This window comes from Abramis brama, assembly GCF_963993115.1.
Source record: "Abramis brama genome assembly, chromosome: 10".
NCBI classification, from domain to species: Eukaryota; Metazoa; Chordata; class Actinopteri; order Cypriniformes; family Leuciscidae; genus Abramis; species Abramis brama.
Window position 1 is genome coordinate 22035023 of NC_139972.1, and position 22463 is coordinate 22057485.

General features: G+C 38.4%; 1 protein-coding gene across 2 annotated transcripts in view; it reads left to right on the top strand.

The window, feature by feature from the left end:
* Positions 1 to 21085, top strand: part of nova2 (NOVA alternative splicing regulator 2) — a 45779-nt gene extending 24694 nt beyond the window's left edge. For both annotated transcript variants that reach the window (XM_084126143.1, XM_084126142.1), the window contains 2 exons: positions 8730 to 8896; positions 19900 to 21085. In XM_084126143.1, the coding sequence (XP_083982269.1) occupies positions 8730 to 8896; positions 19900 to 20922 (1190 nt within the window). In that variant the 3' untranslated portion in view covers positions 20923 to 21085. The remainder of the gene's footprint in view (positions 1 to 8729; positions 8897 to 19899) is intronic.
* The last annotated feature ends 1378 nt before the right edge of the window (positions 21086 to 22463 follow it).

Genomic DNA, 22463 nt, shown 5'->3' on the forward strand with positions numbered 1-22463 from the left:
AAATCTGAAAATAAAAATGTATCAGGGTTTCCATTAAAAATATTCAGCAGCATAACAGTTTTCAACAGTGATAATAATAATAAGAAATGTTGAGCATCAGATCATCATATTAGAATGATTTCTGAAGGATCATGTGACACTTAAGACTGGAGTAATGATGCTGAAAATTCAGCTTTGCATCACAGGAATAAATTCCATTTTAAAATGTAATTAAAAGAGATTGTTTTTAAGTTGTCATCAATTTAAAATTGTAATAATATTTCACAATATTATAGTTTTTACTAGAGTTTTGATCAAATAAATGCAGCCTTGGTGATCATAACATAACATTTAAAAAATCTTACCGACCCCAAATGCTTGAACAGTAATGTAGGTAGGTTGCAAATTTTTGAAAACAGTGATATCACAAACTATTTTGTATATTAAGGAGATTTTTTTCAAATAATTTTTTAGTTGTTTTTAATTATTTACGTTTTGCCATATGCTTCGTTTTTCAGCATCTCGCACTTGAGCACCACTTTGAAGAACATGTCTAGAGATCCTTGCTCTCTTTTTTTTATTCTGTTCTATTTTTCCCAGCTACTCTTAAATGCAAGAACATGCTGTGTATGATTCAAGAACATACAGAGGATTTTCAAGCTTGTATTACTCCAATAATGAATTTTATGGAATGGTCAGGGGGGCGTGACTAATACATTTTTTATTACATTTCTTAAATTGACAGCCCTAAATATATCACAACACATCTAAAATGCACAGATTACAACAGTTGAGGAAAATATCCTTTTTTAAGCCAAAGTGGAAAAGCTCCCCAGAGCCTTTGAAACAGTGTTAGGCACCTGGCAGGAAAGTTCAGACCCCCCTTCCCATCTCCTACCTCTTTTTTCATTCTTCATCTTTCTTTTTAGAGAGTTTAGTTTCTCTCTGAGTAATGTTACCCCCTCTTTCCTCTCTTTATTGATGGGTTGGACATATTGAATAAAGAATCTCTTTTGCTTTCCCTTTAATCGCGTTCCCTTCCTCACTGTGTTTCTTTCTCGCTCACTGCATGTTGTTTTGTCTCTTGCTCTCTCTTTGTCCTTCTGTGAGGTCTTGGAGGGGTGTGCAGGAAGGTCTTGAGAGGGTGAGAGAGAACATTAGGGAAAAGATGAGGACAGGATCTCAGCCCAGTCCAGGCATCTCTTCAGCTGTTTGCACGACATGGGCCCCGTATCCATGGCGACGTCACTATAGATGTGGGGGGCTGGGGACGGCTTAGGTCAAACTGAGGAAAAGGGGTGGACAAACCCAGCACTTCTCAATAAGAATGACATCACTGAAGAGGAATTCACTCTTTCTTCCAGATCCTTTGTTATTCTTTGGAGACCCTTCTATCCTTCCTCTGCCGTTTAAAGAGGCTTGTTGCATTGGAAAGGCAAAGCCGAACTGATCCAAGTTCACTTCGAAATTTTTATTCTGTCATCGTTTACTCACCCTCGTGTTGTTCTAAACCTGCATGACTTGCTCGTTTCTGCGGAACACAAAAGAAGATATATTGAAAAGATTGTTTGTTTGTTTGGTTGTTGTGTTCATACAATGAAAGTCAGTAGGGCACCATGTTGTTTTGGACCCCATTATCTTTCATTATACGGACAAAAACAGTTGAAGAATTCTTCGAAATAACTTTTGCTGTGTTCCACAGAAAGAAAAAAAAGAAAGTTATAAAGGTTTGGAACAAAGACACAAGGAACAAAGGTTTGTTGGGGGAACTATCCCTTTAAGAAGACTTGGAAAGTGAGATTCCCATCTGCCCTAGTGACTGCTGACATGGGTTAGTTTAGGCCCATAAAGAAACGTCTGGATTTGGAGTGTCCATCCAGCCTGACAGACTATAAAATACCGGTTCAAACAGCATAAAGTGATTTGAATGGAAACTCTTTCCGAATTTCCAATCCCCATCTTTCTTCTTCCTTTTTACTGTTCATGATTACATAAGCACATGCAACACCCCTTCCTTTCTGTTTTAAAATAAAAACACATTACGTCATTAGCAGCTGCCCCACAATATTTTCAGGGTCTGCCAGTTGCTGTGGTGATGTGTCTTATGTCATATGTCTGGACTGGCCCTATCCCAAACATTCATGTAGTTATTAACATAATGGTGCACACTGACACCAACAGGACCCAGGTGTCCCCTGTTTTAATTTGCTCGTCTCTTCAGTCAACGCTTCATCTTGTAGTGGGTGCTCCATGCTAAAACAATGGCCCATGTGCTCCTAAGGGACTCGTACGTGGAGGCTGCAATCAGCCGCCCTTTGATGGGCGGACAGGAAAATACGAGTCACCGAGGGAGATGGCTAGGTTTTTTATTCCCCCCACCTCCCCAACTCATTCTTCCTCTCGCTCTCGTTTTCTCTCCCCCCCCCCCCCCCCCCTTTTTTTTTCTTTCTTTCTCCTAACACCAAAGCCAGGAAACATCTGTAACCTCGTCCACAGGCAGGGCCGTATGTTCATGAATTCTCTGAGGCCACTGTTGGACTCTTTGGAGTGAGGCAATCAGGAAGCTTGACAAAATTTGCTCATATTGAGATATGGCATAGAGACGTTTCTTGGACAAGCCCGTACGGTGTATATTCTGAAAGATTCTCCATGTGTTTCCGGCAGCTGTTCTCATTTGTCATGTGGTACGCAGCAGTTTAATTGGTTATTGAGCCTGCTGTGGACATTTCTATGGGTTCAGAGCCCAATCTGGATCTTGTCAATCAATGGGTCAATCCGTCTAGCAGCTTTTGGTGTTGTGGGACTTGTGATCAGCATTTGTGATCTACATGACACTGCACTATTCTTCCAATTGACAAGCTCTCAGCATCTGGTTTAGGAAACATCTACCTGCTCATGAATTTTTGGTAACACTTTAGCTTACGGTCCAGTTCTCACTAGTAACTAGTTGCTTATTAGCATGCATAAGGATATTGGCTGTTTATTAGTACTTATAAAGCACATATTAATGCCTTATTCTGCATGACCATATTCTACATCCCTTAATCCTACCCAATACCTAAACTAACTATTAATCAGTAATTAGGTAGTTAATAGTTAGTTAATAGTGAGGATTGGACTCTAATCTAAAATGTTTTTTTTACCAATTTTTTTTTATAATTATATATTTTTTGAATAGTTTAGGAAACATCATCTACCACTTTAAGCCTAATTGTTTTTTAATCACTTTTTTATAATTTTGTGAAAAAACATATACCGCTATAAATTTGTTATAGTACCATATTTGTTATAGTTTTGGAAACAAGAAATCAAACTACATGCAAAAACTTATTTTTTGGGGGGGTTGATTATGGTGTCATTTTCAACCGTATGCAACGGCAATTTGCACCAACACTGACTCTCCATCCGTGGCAGCAGCAGCAGAGATTAGAGGGCGTTTACACAGGACGCTTTCTCCTTTTCAAACAGCTAGACAGAGCTGGATCAGAGTGATGTCTTGTGACACGTTTCTGCTAGACTATTTTTAACCTGACACACCTTAAAAACAACGTCTGTACATAGACCAACAAAATAATGCAGATCTATACGCCTCTTTCCGCCGTCCTTGAGCACTCATAAGATTTATCTGTCTAGTACTCAAGTAAACAAAATGACCAAAATATCCATCCTTGCTATGAGCCACCATGTTTCTGTTCTCTCTCTAAATAATTTGCAGGATCTAGGCATTACCTCATATTACTGCACAGTTTACCAGGTTGTTTAATTGGCTCTTCTTTTTTTTTAATGAGCTCACATTCCATATAGTAGGCTACATGTTAATGTTTTGTTCATGCTCATGTGGTTTTGTTTAGTGGCCCTTATAGACTTACATTGTATGTTTTGAAGTCATGATAGAGTTATTCTTTAGAACAGTCTTCCAGACACTCCATCACTCACGCAACTACAGAAAACAGGGCCCTCCTCTGTTTTACATGCTTTTGGGAAAAAGATTGGCATTCCTGTGAAGAAAGGATAGCCCATGCAACAACAATAATAATGATGTTCTCAGTAGCTAAATCACCAAAGAGGAGCTCCATCTAGCAACAAGAACAAGGAATGAATGACTCATCGACTTAACAACTGTATAAAAACAATTTAGTACAAGAGTGAACAGCCAAGCAGGCATTCCCTAGGCAACTATAGAAAACACCTCCGCACTGCCCAATACCTTTTCTTAGTTTTAATTCTTGGTCTGTATTGAAGCTTATTGTGTTTCCATAAACGCTACTAGCACAAAGCTCACACATATTCTAAAATCAAATGGTCTCAAATAGTCTCTGGGCTTAGAGACCAAACCCTTAATTTCAGAAGTTGCACAGTGACTCACAGTGGTCCATCAGAAATCATTCTAACATGCTGAATTATGCTCAAGAAACCTTTATTATTATTATCTTATTATATTATTCTGTTGAAAATGTTTCTACTACTTAATATTTAAACTTTGATCATTTTTTCAAGATTCTTTGATGAACAAGAACCATTTATTTGAAATAGAATCTTTTCTATTACTGTGAAATTATTTATTGTCACTTTGATCAATGTAATGCGTCCTTACTGAAAAAACAATTATTTAAAAAGAAAATTGAACGGTAGTAGTTGTATGTATGTACGCTCCATTCCAGTTTTTGTTTGACCAATTCTCTCTCATTTAATAAGTAAATGTTGGTAAATTTTATATTGTCAACCAAACAATATAAAATATATTGTGTATAAATATACTATTGCCCAGCCTTACTATGTGGTGTGTCTTAATGAGGAGGCAGAGCGCTGTTGAGGGGGGTGTTTATGTGTTTGGATGGGTGGTAAAGCAAACTGCCCATCACTTTCAATGAGCTCCATGAGCAGAAACTTAAACGTGTGTCAGAAAGTGTCCCGTCCATTTGCAAGAGGAAAGAAGATCCTCAGTGACCTCTTTCTAAACACTCCCCCACCCCACCCCTTTCCCATACCCCGCTGAGTATCTCACAACAGACACATCACAACCTCTCCAGGAACTCTTCATCCAGACAGTCAACACATCACATAAGCTTTCTGCTTGTATGCTATAACCTCGCCTGTGCAGCTATTTGGTATTTAACATGTTGAGTTCAACTAATGGTCATTGTGTGTATACTGTATAGTACTGTGCAAAAGTCTTAGGTATGTTAATACCCCCCCCCCCCCCCCCCCCAAAAAAAAATTTGGTTTTAAGTCAGTTATTTATATCTTTTGCTGTAGTGTGTCAGTAGAAAATATCAGTTTACATTTCCAAACATTCTTTTTGCAATTAATTGTAATAATCCAGTGAGATTTGTGTATGCACAAGGAATCTGACAACAGCCAGGATGATCTGATCTCACCATCATCGAGTCCGTCTGTGATTACATGAAGAAACAGAAAAAACTGAGACAGACTAAATCCAGAAGAACTGCGGGAACGTCTCCAAGATGCTTGAAGAAACCTTCCTGCAAAGCTACCTGAAAAACTATGCGCAAGTGTACCTGGACAAAAGCCGTTTTAAATGCAAAGGGTCGTTACACCATATATTGATTTAAATTAGTTAATAGAAGTTAAATCATAAATAAATTCAATGTGTGATTTTATTTTTGAAAGCATTCTCACTTTACAGCATTTTAACACAAGTGCCAGTACTTTTCACAGTGCTGTAGCTTTGCAGGAAGGCATCTTGGAGATGTTCCCGCAGTTCCTCTGGATTTAGTTTGTCTAAGTTTTTTCTGTTTCTTCATGTAATCACAGACGGATTCGATGATGGTGAGATCAGATCATACCGGCTGTAGTCAGATTCCTTGTGCATACACAAATCTCACTGGATTATTAAAGGGATAGTTCATCCAAAAATGAAAATTCTGTCATCATTTACTCACCCTCAAGTTGTTCCAAACCTGTATGAGTTTCTTTGTTCTGCTGAACACAAAGGAAGATATTTGGAAGAATGTTTGTAACCAAACAGATCTCGGTCCCCATTGACTACCATAGTATATTTTTTTCCTGCTATGGAAGTCAATGGGGACCGAGATCTGTTGATTACAAACATTCTTCCAAATATCTTCCTTTGTGTTCAGCAGAACAAAGAAACTCATACAGGTTTGGAACAACTTGAGGGTGAGTAAATGATGACAGAATTTTCATTTTTGGGTGAACTATCCCTTTAAAATTAATGGCAAAAAGAATGTTTGAAAATGTAAACTGATATTTCCTACTGACACACTACAGCAAAAGATATAAATAACTGACTTTTTTTTGGGGGGGTGGGTGGGTGGGGGGGGGATATTAACATGCCTAAGACTTTTGCACAGTATTGTATATACACCATAAACATAAGTCATGTTTCAAAACTAGTCCTCCATCTCTGACAGTTGTTTGAATGGTGTTGTCCACACCCTACCCCCTCGTCTCCCTGCCAAAACAATGGTGATCTCTGCTCTAATAATCTACCACCCCGATTGGTCCGTCAAAGATTACTCTTGGGCCGCCAGCTGTCGGGAGCTCAGCAAAGCTTTTTTTTTCTTTTCTTTTTTTGTAAGATCCCATCCATGATCCTGAGATTCCTCAATTTGAGTGTATTAACACGGCTTCATATAGCTAGTCTGGGACCAAACCCAATTATTTTCATGCTAAACAATAGAAGGTTAAAGGAAACCGGAAAACCCTACTGCGCCATGCCGATAAGGGCCGATTCTCTTCCCAGCCTCTCGGGAGCCAAGAGATTCTGGCTTCGGATCAGTCTGGTTGCGTTTTTTTCCGTCTTCCCTTCTACTTTAGGCTTTTGTCTTTATTTCTGAATCTGAATGGCAACGTTTGACTGTCTCACTTATGGTGCAATGTGATTTTGTGTGGGTTTTGTAGGATAAATATCCCAGAATATAAATATCCTTTCAGGCAAATTGTTATAGTGTAGAAGATTAGTAACCAATCAGAGAACCGCAGTCGGCTAATTCCTTTAGAGTCTGCACCAAAACACAGTTAATCAATGGTGATTTGTATGTGTGTGCATGCACTGAACCTCCTCATGTTTTGTAGGAGAGATGGTGGAACTGGAGTCGAATTGCCGATATTGTATCAGAATTAATTGAAAGTGGAGACTTTGGGGCGTCTAATGGAAGGCTTTCTGTGAATAGGCTGCCAAAAATAGTAGCTTTGCCAGGCGACTGTTATTGCAGCTGCTCCCATAACTTCAGTCTGCATGTACATAGATCCATGGTATTTACATGGGCAGATGCTTTAATGCTGCTTGTTTGCCTCCTAACACAATGTCTGTAGTCTCTCGTGTAATGTGATTGATAACTGACGTATTCACTCTCTGATAACACATACTACTCTGAAACTCTGTATGTGCCTGTCATACAAACAGTGCACTATAATATTATATCATTTAGTTGAGTAAAAACAGAAAGTACGTTTTCTATTATCAGCCATTTCTGATTTTGTCAGCTGATGATATTTTATGCTGCTTCCATGTAAGGAAAAAAGCATTCCATCACCGTTTCAGTTCCAAACACCATCAATCGCAAAAACATGCTGTACTGACGTCTTAAACCAGAAGCAGTAAAACAACTATGGGTTACTTTAGAAATGGGACATAATATGGGACATGGGACATAATATGCTTAGAAACATTACTAGGGAGCTTAAAAAAGGTGACGAATGAAATTTTTAATTTTTTTAAGTCTTCAGTGCACATTATCCTTCAGAAATCATTCAAATTTGCTGATTTGGTGCTCAATAAATTTTTCTTATTATTATCGATGTTAAATACAGTTGTGCTGTGTAATATGTTTGTAGAAACCTTGCATCCTTGGCCTTGCTGATCATACTGACCCCTTTGTACAGTAGTGTATTATTCATTGGTCATCTAACACTTCACTAGTCAGAATTTCAAAAGATTTGGCCAATGTCAGTTTTAATTAATTTTAATTAATTTTAATTTAGAATAATTGTTTACATATTTATGTATTATATTTATATTAGTGCTGTCACATCTAAAATAAAAGTTTCTGTTTATGTAATATGTGTGTATAAATATTATTATATTTATATATATGATATGTAGTATGTATGTGTGTGTGTGTGTGTGTGTACACACCCATTTATGTATGCATACTATATATATATATATATATATATATATATATATATATATATATATATAGTATGCATACATAAATATATGTGTGTGTGTGTGTTTGTGTATATGTATATTTATGCACACGCACACACACATATATAAACAAAAAATGTTTATGTTAGATTAATTGCGATTAATCGATTTGACAGCACTAATATAAAATGTTATGTTTACATGTACATATTTCAGTGTGCAATAATTCTGTTGGGGTGGTTTATTATATTATATTTTATTTGATGACATGGCAATCGTCTTGGACGACTTGTTACGCACTAACATATGCTGACATTACTAATTTAATCTGGAAGAGAAAGCGTATTTAAAAAGTATTTTTTGGCTGGTCATGTGATCTAAATATGGCTGGCTAAGGTAACCTGAATGAATGTTTATTTTCAAAAAATCATTTTAAAAACAATTATTCATTTATTCACTTGTAAAACATTTTATAATGAGGAAAAACATGCTCCTTTGGCCCTGTCCTCATCACAGCACTGCGATTTTCTTAATCATTTTACAGCACTCTTTGAACAACATCTGTAAATCGCACTGAGGTTAAACTGGAGTTCTCTTTGTGTGTGTCCTTCAGGAACAACAGAGCGTGTCTGCTTGATCCAGGGCACTGTAGAGGCGCTGAATAGCGTCCATGACTTCATCGCGGAGAAGGTGCGGGAGATGCCGCAGAGCGCTCAGAAAACAGAGCCAGTTAGTATACTTCAGCCACAGACCACAGTCAACCCTGACCGTGTCAAACAGGTGAGGCTTCACTTCCTTTAACTCGCCCATTTCCTGTGTCTTTTCATTTCCAGTTTCCTCTCTATCCTTGCAGAATTGCAGATCACATGCACAAGATTGTGAACTTCCTTTTTATTCATTCTATATTTAAATCAGATTTTTTTTCCGCACTTCTGATTCCCATTTGATAAGTTGTAATAAAAAGCACAAGCAAACAGACCAATGAATATAGCCACAGAATGAAATGAAGTGTGAGGAAGGACATTTTGATTATATTATCCTTTCTAATAAACTGTGTTAACTCAGTCAAACAGGCCCCACTTGGTTTGGCCTTTGTATTATACAAGCAAACAAACTCTCGAAAGATTCGGAGTGTGTTCCAATTAGACAAGTCATTGATTGTGTACCGGCTATCTGTTTAGGAGATTATCGCCACCGGTCACTTCATTATTATGGTCCATTGATCTGCTGGGCTCCTGCATTGTTGTCATCCACATCAATGATTCTTCTCCTTTATTTATTATTTGCTTAATTAAATCACCTTTAGGACAAAGAGACAGAGTTGGCTGTATTCATGAATAATTTACGACATGCTACCGTTTTCTGCTCTTAATTTTTAGTTAAGCCTGTCCATTAAGGAAGCTTCTTCTTTGTGCTTATTGAGCAGTTTCTGTGAAGTCAGGGCCATAACCTGAATTCCTAGAACATAAGTCCAAGACGCTTACCCCTGCAGAGTTGCCGACCTAATTATTTATGCATGTAATTATAGAGCTTATCAGCGGAGCAACACAACTCAATTTAGTGCACACTATTGTCTCTGCTGGGACAGCATCACTGCATTCTGCTGCACTCTGCAATATGACAAACTATATTTGTATGATTATGATATATATACGTACAGGGTTGCAGAGAGTTTAGATTGTGGTGATATATTAAAAATGTTCAATATGAGGATGTACAGTTGAGTCATAACTAACTGTCCTTGAAAAAATTGATCAAACTGTTGATCAGACCTTATAGATAGACTGATGGATAGGCATTGGTACTTCAACATATCGTTTAAATATATATTTTTTAGTCATATAATGAAATATATTTTAATGAAATATATATATATATATATATATATATATATATATATATATACATAATATTAAGTCATTCAATTTTGTACATTTTTATGTCAATATTTTGTTTATATTTTATTTCGTTTGGTACTAGATGATCTATCTTACTTTTCGCTGGTCAGAATTTTGCCAATGCCAGTCCGGTTTTGGCCACAGTGAGTTGTGATCGATGTCATATGATCTTGCATTGCCTTTGCGTTCTTTTCCAATTGTCACCACACGTGCAGCTGTCATGGCATGTATCTCATTGCAGTGCACACTGATTGAGAGATAGAGGGCAAGAATTAAAGTCATATTAAGTGACAGCTGCTAATTTCGGGTCAGGAACATCAACCGCTGATCCTGCAACCAAATGGTCAGGGCAGGAGCACGGCTGACACCTAACTTAATCCACCCACCCATCAGCACAGGAAATCAATCTGGTCATCTAGATGGCTGATTGTTATGGACGCCTCATTGTTTCCAACAGAGTTTGACTGAACTCAAATGGTGAAGTGCCAACCTTCAGTGGCTTCCTCTTGTCAGCACAGGTTTCCTCTGATCCTTTCCTCTGCCTGCTTCCCACATCCTGTTTTTCCTATCTACAAAGGAAATGAACCATTAATGCAGAGGAATGCAAGAGTTCCTAATGTTGTCTATAGGTAGACACAGTGAATCAATGCAGTTGGCCATTTTCATCGCTGAAGAGCTGGCAGATGCTGTATATGTGAGCAAAATAATGCACTTACTGCATACCCAAACAAATCAATCCCAATGTAATTTATTCAACTGAAAATCTATAGTAGTGCATATTGCAATTACAATAATTCGCTAAGCAATAAAGAGAAAAGAAGCGCATATTCTGGACTTTCATTAAAGCTATGAAATTAATTGTGAAGCTTATTCACATAGTATTTATTCACATTTTGATTTGGCACAGGAACACCATCAAAGGTTCCTCCTGCTTCGCTTATGACTTTGAAAAATGGAACAATTTCTCTGTAATCTCTATTTCTACATCAAAGAGAAAAGAGTGATTTTCTCCATGCATCACTGGCCTTTTTCATAATAACCCACAGCTTTACTTCTATTATATTGATCAGTGGGATTGCCTTAAGTGGCTGTGCTGTTTCAAACCATCCTTTCCCTTCACGACACCACCAAAGCCAGCCTATTTAATTATCCTGCATCATGAATCTAATAAAAGTTCTCATTGGAGCACTACGCCCGCACACACACATAGAGACAGCCAAGCGAAACACTGCTGTGTTCCCTGCTCATCTCCTAAATTAAAAGCGACATCAGGAAAATTGCTATAACGTCTAAAATTGAAGAAGAAGAAAAAAATCTCTCGCCCGATAGCCCAACCTTCCCTCCCCTCCCTGCTCCGGTCTCTGGAGGGATGATGACTGGCTAAAATATTTTATGCCTTTTTTAACCTTCAAATCCATCAGCCGGCCAGGAAAAAGGTCACTGTCTCTCCACGGAGGATCGATCTAATTTCCAGAAGAGCCAATGGAGAGGGAGAGTCTTACACAACATTGGTTGTTGGACAAGGAAGTACATCCTCTAATGCTGGGCTCAAATCTCTTTTGGGTGAAAGAAAGGACAGATGCTGTCTGTGTTGTGTGTCTTTAGTATTTGCAGACTGGCAGTTTTGTTAGATGTTTGTTTATACAGTCACGGCGTGTTTGTGGAAAGCATGTGTGCAACTTATGCACACTTTCTTATGATTTCTACAAGGTTCTCACAGGGAAAATATCAGGGAATTGTGGTTTCCAGGTCTTGAAAAATCATGGAAATATTTATAATGATTGTTTTTTATTTATATAAAATAAAATATTTAATTGGCCAAAATGCCTTTTTTGTGAGTGAAATCTAATTTTTCAGCTTTAAAATGGTCTAATTTTAATTTCAAGACATAATTTTATTGTTATTGTACTCACAAATTGCACTCAAATACCAACCCAAATATAAATTCACTATAAAAATGTCTTCCTTAGTTTGGGATCTAATCATTTCAAAACATTATTTTATAACCAGAAACACTAAAAAGTCTCTTGTCAATCTACAATATATGCAAAATCAAGCTCTGAAATCACATGTCCGATGATACAAGAGGATATTAATAAGTCAGAATGTTGAGCATTATTATCAGGGATCATATTGGCTATTTCAGAAGAATTGACATGTCTATATCAAGTCTCACAGCAAGTGTCACACCTACCTTAAATACAGGTCGCCCCGTTGATATTGGACTGTGGTGATCTCATATTGTCTATGTGTGAGAGGATGTTGTCTATCCGTAGCTCGTACATCTCTAATCCTGAGCCAGACCCCTGGAGATACGAGTTGTAACATTCTTTGATGGATGCAGGACTTGAGCTGTCCGAAATGGCATAAAAATCAATAATAAATTAGATCTTCATTAAATATGCATTTGTAAGGCGCATACTTAATTTGGTGTTGCTCTGCGTTTGAGTTCTGAAGAGATCTGTGATGTTTCTGTGTCAAGACTAGATCATAATGTTCAGATGTTTTATGTAGAAATCCTTATTTAAAAATCTAATCATATTTAAACATGCAAATAAGTGATATATGAGCTTCAAGGCATAGTTTACCAAATTCTGTCATAATTTACTCGCACTCATTTCGAGAAGTCGACCGATAGTGGATTTTAAAGTTGATTTTAAATGCACTGGCCTATAATCGATTAATCAACCAACAGTTTTTAAAATGGATTCTGAATGAAACCACACATAACACATAACATAGTGCTGAACTTTATTTTTAAAAAAAATTGTAAACAGTACTGAACCATGAAAATGTAATGTACTTTTTAAATATAAAAAAAATTATCCTTGATCATTCATATTAGTTCATATAGTGCATCAACTAATGTTAAGTTAATGGGATCCAATGTTGTTTAGGACCCCGGTGACTTTATTGTATTGACAAATTTATGTTACAGAGAAGAAAGTCATACTGGTTTGAAAAAAAGTAAATGATGGCAGTATTCTCATTTTTGGGTAAATTATCCCTTAAATAAGATTTCAGAATGTTTGTCACCATTCTGAGACTGTAAATATTAATATTTATTGTTGAAGAGAGCAGCACACTGGATTTTGGGGAAGCCAAGGACCTTATTTTAGTTTAATATGAGTTTGGCCATTACGGGATAGACTGTAATTTTTGGGAGCATCACTCGTGTGATTTGGGGTTATTTAATGCTGTCTAAAGAGCTGATAGTTACAATTATTTGTTTATATATGAAGTAAACTGGTATCTTGCAGTCATAAATACATGTTAATTGCTTTGATATGTCTCAAAAAATATCCTTATTTTAAGCATCATCATGTCTAAAAGTAGAAAAACAAGAAATTGAATACCAGGTTAAATGAGTTCCTTGGCACTACAAATTCATTGAGAAGCTCAAATGGCGTAATCCCTTGCCCGTTGCATTTTGCTCTTGTGCTCAAAATATAAAACGACTTGCTGTGCCTGAGCCTGACAGAAAGAATTATAGGGAGTGAAAATTGAGAGTGTGACCACTCATACAGGACCCTCGCTAGCAAACAACAACCTCTCACGACAGTGACCAAGGTGAGAAGGAGGAGGAGGACAGAGTGTTATTTTTAACTCGTATGGAGTCTTTTTTCTTTTCTTTGTCAATGCCAGCAGCCAGAGCACACAGGCAGATGCTGTACAGAGATGGGCGGCTAAGCCCGGGATCAGGAGACAGGCGATTAACCCAAAGGCAAGCGCTTAAGACTTCAAAGTGCAAACAGCTACGGCTCTAGAGTCAGGCACTGTTTCGGGGACAGAGGTTGGGAGGGGGGAAACAGTTGCTGTGTGCCCGAGTCGGGTGGGATGCGCCAGGGGTCATTGTTTGAGACCCCTTGTCACCTTCAGGACTGGGTACATTTTGATGGCACATCAGTAGAAAGCAGGACTCCACGATATACCGAAATAAAATCGCTATCGCGATATGGCTTAGTGTGATAGTCAAATCGTGCAGACTGCAATTTAATTAAATAAATATATGCGCTACCGGCTCCAGAGTGGCACTGCTCATCCACATCCCATGATGCAGTGGTTCACAGGTCCACGAGCTGCCCGCGTGCAAAGTGCCGAGTTTCCCTCTGAAACCGGCAGCGCATACATCCATTTGCCATTCAAAATAAAAGTTTGATGGTTTTACGTTTGAAAATGGAAAATGTCAATATTAGTACTGTAATTTTACAGTTGTACTGTGAAATAAAACTATTTTTATGAAATATATTAGATTTTCTTAGTTTATGATACAATATTACAATTATATTTAGTTGAATGTTATTTAAAGGGGACATATCATGCTAAATCCACTTTTTTAGCCCTTATATGCATTTTGTTGTATATTTGGAGTGTTTAGAAGTACAGAAAAGATGAAATTATTCTCTTCAGGTGCTTCGTTGATATCTTTATATTCTGTTTTGGTCATATTTTTCAACCTGTTCCGATTTTTCTGTTCTCTATGACGTTTTTTGAACTATTACGTCACAGTATTTGCAGCGGAACTGCCAAATAAGGACATTGACTTCCGGCCCAACACTTCGAGCAATCCGCCATTTTTATTTCTCGCTGCAATTTTGTAGTCCAAGCTAAAGGATGCAGAAGTTACGAAGGGGTAAGTTAAAATGTTCGGTTGTTGGATGTAGTAACCCACACGCTTCATTACACCGTCTAATGTAGATGAACTGCCGCGCTTGTGAGCAGAGAGAGAGAGACCCGGTCGCGCGCGCGCTCACTCTCTCTCTTCGGAGCCAGGCGAAAGTGTAAACAAGACATCACCGTCTCCAAACTAGACGCTGTCTTGCTCTCTCTCCCTCGCACATATTAATCAAAATAAATCGACACGGTGGTAAAGGTCGGAAGACCAATGTTTCATGTGTAAATACAGTTACACACCAATGCGATACATCCATATGAAGACGTTGTTCTGCAGGTTCGTCGTCTTCATTTTCATCTCGCTCCTGCTCCGACTCTGGCTCGAACATGTAAGGCTGGCTGGACAAGTCTTCCGTTGTTGACATTTTGTTAATAACGTGTGAATAAAACGTTTCTGTGCCGCTAGATAATCGTATCTCTGCTATCAAACTACAAAAATGGCCGAACGGGGTGGAGTTGAACCGAGTGTCACCTCTGCAACCTGGAGAGGGGGCGGGGTATGAAGTGTCTCAATTGTATTTAAAGAGACCGCACCAAAACGAGTTGCTCTCAGACGCACATCAGAAAAGGGGTAGAAAAGGGGCCTGTGGAGCTATAATAATGAGGAATTCAGACCCAAGCATTGCAGTTCCGCTTTATATAGACTACAAATGTATGATTTATATGTAAAAAGGAACGATTTAAAAGCATGATATGTCTCCTTTAATAATAATTATAATAAAAATCACAAATATTATTTAAGTACTTTAACAGTACAACAGTTACAATATTACAATATCTTTCTTATTTAGTTTAATATATTATTTAATAATAAAAAATAACTATTTTATACTGAATTGGTCAAAAATAGTGGAAATGTGCCATATGCAAACTCAAGTGAAGAGATATATATTTTTAAACTGTTCACTTTATGTTTACTGAAGGCTTGTGTTAGTTTTTGTAAATGGTAAATCCAAGTGTGAACACCCGAATTAAATTATTTATTTATTTATTTATTTTTATCCCAAATCGTTCAGCCATAAAAGTGTGCTTTGCACTAAAAAAAGTATTCAGGATTAAACAAGAATTTTCCAGCTTTTTAAATTTGCATTTATTCATATTGCAATATACATATAGCAGAAAAAGTAAATATCGCAAAGTTTTTTCCAATATCATGCAGCCCTAGTTGAAAGAGTTTAGAGGAAGTTTGAACTGCTTTTTTTTCAGTGGCAGAAGGTTTTTTATAATGCGCAGCCGGATACGAAGACTCCCGGGGCCTCATCTGCCCGTTCAGCAAAAACACACACAGAACGAGACTGTATCCTTTGATTAATTTGTGTCTTAGATGTTGCTCTCATTATTATTTTATTTTTTATTTTTTTTAGCAGGAATAGAACAAAGTAACACAGTCTGCATAAGGAGTGCATACATGTCCTTCATGGCTGACCAATCTTTCATTGCCCATTACCCACAACCCCCTGCAGCATCCTCCCGACAATTCATCAAAGGCTTCTAGTCCCAGATGACTGGTGGCGCAGCAGCAGCAGGCGTCTCTCTCTCTCTCTCTCTCTCTCTCTCTCTCTCTCTCTCTCTCTCTCTCTCTCTCTCTCTCTGTCTTGCACTCTTTATTTCTCTGTCTCAGCCTCCTCTTCCGTTCACTCTTTTATAGATAGACGAAGCGGGCATCCACCTCCTCTAGCTCAGCACTTGGATGCATTCAGTCAAATTAACTTGAATATGTGTCGACGCTGCTCGGTTCCTACCCAACAGGCTCGATTCTATCAGCACTTCTCCTGCCAAATGCCATCATAGCAAATTATGGCATCATAAAGAAAGAGGAAGGAAGAGGAAGGAGCTGGATCTGCTAAAAGTAGCAACAAATGCCACTTAATTATGCTAATAGTCATCTGTGTCATATGGATATATTGATCAGATAAAGTAATTAAACATTTATTTTCAGATACATTTTCTTTTCATTTAAGCATTTTCTGGTTACATTTATAATGTTACAGATTTACAATTCCATTTTAAAGTGTATTAAAGTGTATTGTTTTTAGTGAGCAAAGAGACTTTCAAAAACATTTTACAAAATCATACCGAGCCCAAACTTTTAAGCGAAGTGTGTATACATAGGCATTATTATCAGTCTTTTTATTTGGAATTTTTTTATATTTATTAATTTCATTATTTATTATGTTCAATATTTATTAATTAATAGTATACATACAGTATACGTATTTAATAAAAACGTTTAATATGTGAACATTTGGGATCAAGATCTGGAGTTTGGAAGTGTAATTATTAATATATTAATGATTTTTATTAGTGATTTTTTTTTAAAGACCACATTAATACAAAATCTAATTTAAGGCTGGCAAAAAGTTTTAGGATTTTGACAAAGTGACAAAAGAAACAAAATAATATTTCAGATTTCGGGGTCACTAAACTATTTTTGACATTATGTGAACTCCTTTATACAAAAGGTCTAAATTTTTAATCTGCTAATAGATCTGCTGACTGATGTGTTTTTTTCACTTTCGGACTGCACTGTATATGAACTGATCAATCACAGTACATCTCTAGTGCCAAAAACAATCTGCTTTCCAATGCATTTAACGATAATTGTGAATATGATTATTTTGCTCAAAATGTTCTCTAAACAAAGTTCTGTGTATTCTAGCAAGATAAAAGGTGAATGTAGGAGTCCATGAAATTACCTGTCGGCAGTTTTTCATTTCTATGCTAATTCAGTTGAGCTGAATGAGAATTGGAGCTACAGTGGCAAGGCTAAACAGCCTCTGTAAAGACATGTCTGTGGGCAGCGAGCTTCAGCAGACCTTGAGGCAAAGAGTGAAAAGAACGAAGCGACAAAAGAAACAAACGTAAAGGCTGAGCCGATCACCACCCCTCCCCAACCTCTCTCTCCTTTCCTCTAGTCTCTCCTTGGCTTTGTTCGTAAATACACACACACACACACACACACACACACACACACACATACAGAAACACGCCCCCACAAACACACATCCTTCTTCACCCACATCTACCCGCTCCTCTCTTCTCCCCTTTTTACAATTTTCATCTCTCTATCTGTCATTTTGACAGTGCAAATATTCTGAATCCAGCATTGTCAAAGCGCTCTCTCGGAGGGCTGGAGCTTTTCATTATACAGAGTAATTAACTGTCAAAGCGAACACCACACCGCATATTTTGTTTTCTCACAATGCTACAGTGCGTAGATGTATCCGGCAATGATCAAAGAGATCAATCGCTAATTTGTCAGTTCAATTAATAAGTGAATATGTCAAGTTACACAAGTGAAAATCAAAAAGTGTGTGTTTTCTTACAGAATTGTTGGTAGTGTATGAGCATACGCACTGTTGTGGCACAAGTAGCTGGTGTTTTTAAGTGAATGGTTGCGAGCATGTGAGGTGGGGGGTGGAAGGGTGGTTGGTTGGTTGCTATGCATCATTCCGACTCCCTTTCAGTCCCTCTTGAATGCTGGAATTGAGTTTCCATGGAAACACTGACCCCTGGGAGTCGATGCTTTTCAGGAGGAGCCTGTTTTTACCTAGTGATTCACTGCTCAGGAAGTACAAGAACAAAACACATCTTTATATTTATCTTCTAATACATAATTTTCTGGTCTCATCAGTGCTGCAGTATTTTCTTCTTTTGTAATGTTAACTAATATAATAATATTTATATTTATTATCTCATATTTTCTTATATATTTCAGAAAAACCAGTGTCAACTCAGTATTATTTATATACTATTATATTTATAATTTGAATGAGCTTTTTTTATATCATTCATTCAAATTAATTTTAATTTTAGTTACATTTTTTGTAATTTTGGTATGTTTTTTATTTCACTTTTAGTTTTAGTAATTTTAGTAAATCAACTTATTTTATTCAGTTAGTTGCAACATTTCTTAGCGTTTTTTAAAGTGTTTTATCTAATATTTATATTTTATTTTAGCTTTATTTCAATTAGTGAAAAGTATTTTTAATAGTTTTAGTTAACAATACCAACACTCAGCTAAACTTTTTATTTATTTATTTTTTTTACAGATTTTGTATTTTAATGTGATATTTTGCAGCCTACACTCAAAAATAACAGTATAATTGATTGAGGATTGTTCAGTTATTCAATTCAAATACGCAAGGGATTATTCATTTCAATTTGATGGAATTTTATTATTAATTTAATCTAAAAAAAATTAAAATAAAAAATGTTTTGAGTGAGTGTGATAAAATAGTTAAAAATTTTAGATTTGGCTAGACTTTTAAAAAAAATACTCTTTTAAACCAAATGTTTCTAATCCTTTTATACTATTTTACAGCTTTTGGTTACTACGCAGTTAACAGCACCTAAAATGGAACATAGAAACAAATTCAGATTTTTTTTTTGTTAGGCAAGAAAACATTTTAACCACCACATTCAAGGGTGCTTTTTTCAACATTTTAACAAGATCAGTATGTACTGTGTAAAGCTTTGGTAAAAAGTACCAGTGTGAGTCACTGCTTGATCAGAGGAGCAAGCCTTTCTAAGTTAAGGAAGAAACCATGGTAACCACTGTTTACAGTTTTTTTTCCCCCTCTATTGATACTTTGCACGTGACGTCAGTTGTACTGGCTGGCGGGCAAGAACTTCATTCTCTAGCAACGAAAACCAGTAAACTAATCAAGGATCTTGCCAGGACGTTGCCAGTTTTAATATACAAAAGTTGGTGTTTTGAGGTGTACACGACATGTCAGATAGTTGTTGTGCGATTGGATGCACTAACCGCGTTTGTTGCCCGCCAGATATCACGTGACTGCAAAGTATCAATTAAAGAGGAAATTGTTTTCGCAGACATTATCAAAAACATACTCACTGAGAACACTATTTTGCTGTTGCACTAAATTACAAGATAAAGCTCTTCTGTCAAATGTAATTTGATTAATGCTTTAATGATACAGCAATTGATGAAATGGCAACTTGAAGCAAAATAATTACTGTAAAGTCTAAAAGCCAGGCTTTGGTTTAAACACATACAGGCGCAGTTGCCGCAAAAGTAGTTGTTTGTGTTCAAAGACATTGGTTGGGCTGCAACTAATGGGCTCCCAGTGGATAAAAAATAAATTCACACTTTCTACTTTTAAATCACAAAAATGAGAAATGGCGCTTCCTAGACTACTAGAGTGACTCATTAACTGACACCAGCCTCTCTGCTTATGTTTCCTTCAGGCCAAGCTGATAGTGCCCAACAGTACAGCAGGGCTGATCATCGGCAAAGGCGGAGCCACCGTGAAGGCCGTCATGGAGCAGTCCGGTGCCTGGGTCCAGCTCTCACAGAAACCCGAAGGTATTAACCTGCAGGAACGCGTTGTCACCATCAGCGGAGAGCCCGAGCAGAACCGCAAGGCCGTCGAGATCATCGTCCAGAAGATCCAGGAGGACCCACAGAGCAGCAGCTGTCTGAACATCAGCTACTCCAACATCTCCGGCCCCGTGGCCAACTCCAACCCCACTGGTTCTCCGTACGCCAACTCTGCAGAGGTGATGCCGGCTGCTGCCGCGGCGGCGGCGGCCACGGCCTCAAGTCTCCTGGGGCAGGCCAGTCTGGCTGGAGTGGGCGCTTTCCCCACCACCATGTCCAGCTTCTCAGGGAATGACCTGCTGGCTATCACGTCCGCACTAAACACGTTAGCCAGCTATGGATACAATACCAACTCCCTGGGTCTAGGGCTAAACCCTGCAGCCGCCTCAGGAGTCCTCGCCGCTGTGGCTGCAAGCGCTAACCCTGCTGCAGCCGCGGCCGCCAACCTGCTAGCCTCCTACGCCAATGATGCGTCCACCGGCGCCGGCCACCCGGCGGCCAGCCTGGGAGGTTTCACGCTAGGCTCGCTCGCCGCCGCCACTGGAGCCACCAATGGCTACCTGAGTGCCGCTTCCCCGTTGGTGGCGAGCTCCCTACTGGCCACTGAGAAGCTGACAGAGGGGGCGAAAGATGTGGTGGAGATTGCAGTGCCGGAGAACTTGGTGGGCGCCATTTTGGGGAAGGGAGGCAAAACGCTTGTGGAGTACCAAGAACTGACGGGAGCCCGCATTCAGATCTCAAAAAAGGGAGAGTTTGTTCCTGGCACCAGAAATCGTAAAGTTACCATTACCGGATCGCCAGCCGCTACACAGGCAGCCCAATATCTTATCAGCCAGCGAATCACATACGAGCAGGGTGTGAGGGCCACCAATCCGCAGAAGGTGGGCTAAAAACAGGGAGTATGAAAAAAGGAGAGAGAAAGAGTGGGGGATGGGGAAGATACAGAGAAAGATGGAGGGCGCGAATAACGAAGAAAATCAGCCACATTCTTTGTGGGAAAAATCTCAGTATTAAAAAAAGAGGGAAAAAATTCCTCTCGACGTGGAAAATTTGAAAAAAGAAAAATGTGTAAAATGTAAATATGGGTTTATTTCTTAAGTTTGAATCTTTTTGGAATTTTTATTGGTTGATTTTGTTTTGTTTTTCTTTCTTTTTGTTTGTTTTTTTGTTTTGTTTTTTTTGGTGCATTTCTCTGGACAGCAGTGAATGGCATTTCAACCTGGCATGCTGCCGCGCTGCAGTTCCCAGCAGGTGGGCAAGGTGGTCGGATGGGGGACAATGGGGTGGAAAAATCCCAGGAAACGGCCCTTTCCCCACCCCCATCCCCTCCTAGCTGACAGATTTTTGTTCTTTATTTTTAGTCTTTAGTTTAACTCCCTCCCTTTCGCCCATGCCTCCTCTTTAAGAGGGTCTGAGACTGATTATATATCCCCCCCCAGTCTGTGACACCCCATTCCCACCCCAGCCCCCTTCGCCTCAGCCCTCACGATCCCAGCCGGCCTGACCCTGCTCCGTGCTGGGCAGGATAGGGTAGGGGATGCGAGGCTGCTGAAGGGGTCTCAGCGTCACTAGACATTGACCTGGGGTTCCAGTTCGACCAGGTCCATTGCCACTACAGATGTTGTTAGCATAAGGGAAGCTTGTAGATCATGTTGCGGACATAGGCCAGGACGCAAAATGCACCTGAATCTTTCGTACCAGAGCTTCTAGAGTTTGTGGCATTTCTCTATGGGATTCGAGGTCTGGTGTTTATACAAATACTATTATCATTATTATTATTACTACTACTATTATTATTATTACAAATTATCATCACCATCAACGTTATTTATTAATATGATTTCACCCATAAGAACTGAGGTATTTCCTTTTTTTGTTTTTCTTAATCTGTGAATTCAGGTTGACATGAATGTAAAGACAATATTTTGGATTTAGTTTTTTATTTAAGTAGATTGAATCGTGTGTCCATTTAATATATGTCTTATTTAACGTCCAGTGATAACTGCACCGTCGGCACCAACAGAGAGAATAGGGGCAGATGTACTGTACAGTGATATTAATACAACAAAACACACACCCTCAGCAGACTATTACCAGATTTAAATGCTGAAAACACAACTAAGCATACGCAGACTTGAAATCACAGTGGGGACTAGACAATTTATTCACATATCTACTGAATGAGAATGTAGGTCTTTGCACAAGTCCAAGGGAGTGTATCAGAATACGACTTTATATAAAAGCCAATCTCTTTCTGTAACGTCCCAAAACATATCCCCGTCTTTACTCTATGCTGCCCTTCTGCAGTGCGAGACATTGTGCACTTTGAGCCGCTGCAGTTGAATATCTGCACAAATGTGCTGGAAAATCTGCGTAGATATTCCTTATCAAATCAGAAACTGGCCCTCAGAGCTCTGAGGCGTTTCATGAA